Source organism: Prionailurus viverrinus, chromosome X, assembly GCF_022837055.1.
Source record: "Prionailurus viverrinus isolate Anna chromosome X, UM_Priviv_1.0, whole genome shotgun sequence".
Classification (NCBI taxonomy): Eukaryota; Metazoa; Chordata; class Mammalia; order Carnivora; family Felidae; genus Prionailurus; species Prionailurus viverrinus.
The window spans coordinates 75,235,484-75,240,030 of NC_062579.1; the positions used below are offsets into that span (position 1 = coordinate 75,235,484).

Sequence of the window (4,547 nt, forward strand, 5' to 3'; positions counted from 1 at the left end):
ATGGCGATTTATATGATAGCAGGAGGGGCGGCTGCTGCCGGTGAGAACGGTTGTTCGGGGAACCCTGGGAGGGAGAGAGTGTGAAAAGAAGTTGTAACTGTTTGATAATCATGACCCTGGATTAGATTAGAATATCGTTTCATGTACTGGTTACTAGTCTGATTATTAATAATCAAGTCTCTCCGACTGTCTTTTCATTTGGTCTTTGGGTGTAACCTGTGTTTATATGTGTAGGCCTGTTCTTAAGTTTTTGGTACAGCATGTTTGTGTAAAGATCTGTAGAGGCCCGCGGACCACAAAGGAAGGGGATAAGAAAAGGAAACTTGGCCTGATTTCTCCTGGGTGGGCAGTGCTTGGAGTTGGTAGATGGCTAAGACTAGAATAGGTAGGAGTCTAGGGGACACTCCAGATCTCCTTTCTGCATGCTTTCTAGACAGTCCTCCCTTGCTCCTGTTGTGTTGCAGAAAATGATAGGCTTTAGGAAAAGGAAGGAAACATAAGAGCTTACCTGAAATTTGGAAATCATACTTTTCATTGACTTCCAAACAACTTCCATGGCTTGTCTGAGCCTTCCATCTCTACTATCACCACCACTATCTTGCAGGGATATTTGAGTTGTCTGTGCATGGGAATTGTCAGACTTTTGGAATGGAGCAGAGGAACTTGGAGGGAGAAGAAGGAGAGGTGCAGAAAATTTTGGCAAACAGGTACCTGTATCCAGAAAGGATACAGATCTCAGGTGCTAATATCTACCAAGGACCCAGTCTCCATTGTCTCCTATGTTTCCTTTTATTTATCTCTGCATTTGTGAATCTCTGTATACAGAACCATCACCAGGTCTGTGGAACTCTCAGTTGTGGAGATTTGCAAGTCATAGCCCAACTTGAACTTAGAAAATAATGAAGAGAAACATGCCCTGTGTCTGTTACGATTGGTGTGAGGGTAGAGGGACATAAGATGATTGAGACTAGATAATTCTATTCTCCTTTGTTCTCCAGTTTAGTAATCACTGTTTGGTCCTCTGCTGATGTAGTTGGGAGTCTTTGAAAGCTTTGGGGGTATAGGAAGTTGCTTGTTTTTCTTATTTCCCACTTTCTTTTCCTATTCTTAAGATTCACCCAGGCCAATTTTGAATGAGAGAAATGGAAGGGCAGTCAGTCACTGATCAAGAAAATGGTGGGCAACAGGGAGAAGGAGGGTCAGTCCTGAATTAGGGCAATGGGATTATGGGACCAGAAGGAGGCAAATACTAGACAAACTACAAATACAGGGACCAGGGACCAAGATCTTTTAAGCAAGAGATCAGTTTCCATATCCTCTTGTTTGTTTATTTGTCCATCGATCTGCCTGTAGGTCTGCTGTAAGTCTTGTCAACATTGGAAGCAAGGAAAGGAGGAGAAAATTTCTCCAGATCAATGAAGTTTGGTATGAGTATGGAGACTTCCCCAGTAGACCTGTAGGATGAAGTAATAGAGATCTGCTTGGGTCCAGCAGGGATAAAGAGCCAGTCTAGGGATTTTTTAGCCTGTCTCACTCCCATTCAGCTTTCCCACCCATTCTCCATACTTCTGTTTTGTGTCTGCAAACAAGATTAGTAGCACCTAAAGTTTTGTAGAGAGTGTGAAATGAGGACAGAGTGTGCTAAGTATCTACCTCTCCCACTTAGCACTGAATGTCCATAACTCTCCTGTCTCTCTGTGCTAATCAACATAAGAAATAAATTGGAAGAGACTCAAAGCCCCATTTCCTTCCTCCACCCCTAGGTCCAACTTCAATGGCAGATCTGGTGGCCTTGGAGTGGCTGAAGACACCCACCCTCCACAGGGCTGCGCTCAGGCACACAGCCATTCTTCCTTTCCCAGAGTGAGCTTCTTCTGCACGTTGTTTATATCATTGACAGAGCCTGTAGTTGGAAAGAGGGCCAAGTGACGACTGGACTTTGTATGAAAACACCAACCTGGGACAGACCTTCAGTCAATGCTGAGACAGGGTTGGAGGTATAGAACGTGGCCTTGTCTTTAACTTGGATCATGACTGGCTCTGAGGGTAAGGCAGGGGCAGAGGAGGGGCTGAGGTTTGCCTAAAAGCTGGAATCAGTGGCCCTGCCAACCCTAGAGCCAAGGCTAAGATCCAGGCCAAGTCTGGGGATGGAGCAGTGGCCAGGACACAGACAGTGACCTACACTGAGGCCGTGGCTATGACAGGGATGTGAGCAAGATGGAAGCTATGGCTAAGACTAGAGTCATGACTGAGACTAAGGCAAAATCCCTGGCAGAACCTGGTATAGTGCCCCAAATCAAGTCAAAGCTGATGCCTATGGCCAGGGTCAGTGCTGTGAACAAGTATGAAGTCAAGGCTGGTGCTGGAAATGAAACCAATATCAGGTCCTTTGCCAAGGCTGATGATAAGGTCAATATTGAGTCCAGGTCCCAGAGAAGGAGAGAGGACAGCATCAAATTCAGGGCTGGGGCTGGGGACAGAGCTGGTATTGTAATCGAGTCCAGTGATGAGGATGAAGAAAATGTCTGCTCCTGGTTCTGGACAGGAGAAGAGCCTAGTGTAGGATCCTGGTTCTGGCCTGAAGAGGAGACTCCTTCTCAAGTTTATAAGCCTCTACCTAAGATCCAGGAAAAGCCCAAGCCCATACCCAAACCTGAACTCACTATAAAACAAAAAGCAGCAGCATGGTCAAGGGCCAGGTATAGTGTCCTAGTCCCAATAGAGGGAGGGAAGCCATCCTTGCCTCCAGAAGGGAATTGGACTCTCGTTGAGACTTTGATTGAAACTCCTCTGGGGATTCGGCCTCTGACCAAGATCCCACCCTATAATGGACCTTACTTCCAAACCTTAGCTGAGATCAAAAGCCAGGTTAGGTATAGAGAAAAGTATGGGCCCAATCCAAGAGCCTGCCGCTGTAAATCACGTGACTTTAGTTTAGAGCCTAAAGAGTTCGATAAACTCGTTGCCCTACTTAAGTTAACTAAGGATCCTTTTATTCATGAAATAGCAACAATGATAATGGGCATTAGTCCTGCTTATCCATTTACCCAAGATATAATTCATGATGTAGGTATTACTGTTATGATTGAAAACTTGGTCAATAATCCCAATGTTATAGAACACCCTAGAGCTTTAAATATAGTAGATGACAACTCTGAGTCTTCTGAAGAACCCAAACCAGGAGAGTCATACGTATATCAAGTTTGTAAGGACATATTCTCTTATCCCTTGAACTCCCCTGTGCAACTGGCTGGACTAAAATTATTAGTGCAGCTGAGTGTGAAATTTGAGGATCACCATATAATTATTAATTACATTCCAGATTTCCTCACCTTGTTAAGCAAAGGAAGTGTCAAAACCAAGTTTTATGTTTTAAAAGTGTTTTTGCGCTTGTCTAAAAATCAAGCCAATACAAGAGAACTGATTAGTGCCAAAGTACTGTCATCATTGGTTGCACCCTTTAACAAGAATGAGTCGAAGGCTAATATTCTTAATATCATTGAAATATTTGAGAATATAAATTTCCAATTCAAAAAGAAGGTGAAGCTATTTACCAAAGAAGAGTTCACTAAATCTGAGCTTATTTCCATATTTCAGGAAGCAAAAGAGTTTGGTCAGAAACTCCAAGACTTAGTAGAGCACAGTGATCCTGAGGTGAGAGATAAAGTTATACGATTAATACTTAAACTCTAAATAGCTGTATGTTCTCACAGAGCCATGAACATTTTTTTTGTGTTATAATATGAAGCTATGCATATAATAATTGTAAGTTCAATATTTGTTATTTGTGTTGGTTGGTGGAGGCAACTTTATGCATACCAAATGATCTTGAGAGCTTGAATGTTTGTTGATTTTTACTGTGCTATTTAAATTGAGATATTTTTAATCTTTCTGCAACGTGACCTGATAATGAACCTATTCATGCTGAGCAAGCTATATTTCTGTGCTTTATATTGACATAGTGTATTCGTTTGAGGCTTCATTTACATGTTAATAAAGTTGCATGCTAAAACTGGTGAAAACATTGTTGTAGTTCTTTAGTTGAAGTCTAGTCAGAAAGATAAAGCACAAATAACACAAAGATGATAAAGAGCACTGTCGGTGTTTGTAGGAGGGTACAGACCAAACAAGCTCACATTGATAGATCCTTTACTTTCAACATGTTCAAGGAATAGAATCACACTACACAAGAAGACAGGACTGTTACCAGATGTAACTAGTGTTACTAGATGTGTTACTACTAGATGACATCTGGGCAGATCTGGGGAAAGGGGTAAGGACACTGACCTAGGAGAAAGGGAACACAGATACTTTCATTCCAGTCTGAATCCCAGAACTTCTGTTCACCTTTTAACATAGGACATCTCATTAGGATATCTTGAAGCTTTTAAGCTCCCAAGAGGATTTCTGGTTCTCATCCCCATTCAGAAAAGCCATGGAAGTATGTTTCTGAAAGGACCCAGCCCCACTGTGCCCTCAACCTCCAGGTATGCCCATCCAGGGGTACCAGGTTTACTGTTTCATCTGAGAGTCCCTTCCCCTGTAGT

The 4,547-nt window shown here is 42.6% G+C and overlaps 1 protein-coding gene across 1 annotated transcript; it reads left to right on the top strand.

The window, feature by feature from the left end:
* ARMCX5 (armadillo repeat containing X-linked 5) lies at nt 1-4,011 on the top strand. Its single transcript, XM_047843267.1, is given in 3 exon segments — nt 1-40; nt 2,052-2,198; nt 2,201-4,011. Coding segments are annotated over 3 exon segments (1,680 nt in total). The 3' UTR covers nt 3,694-4,011.
* The last annotated feature ends 536 nt before the right edge of the window (nt 4,012-4,547 follow it).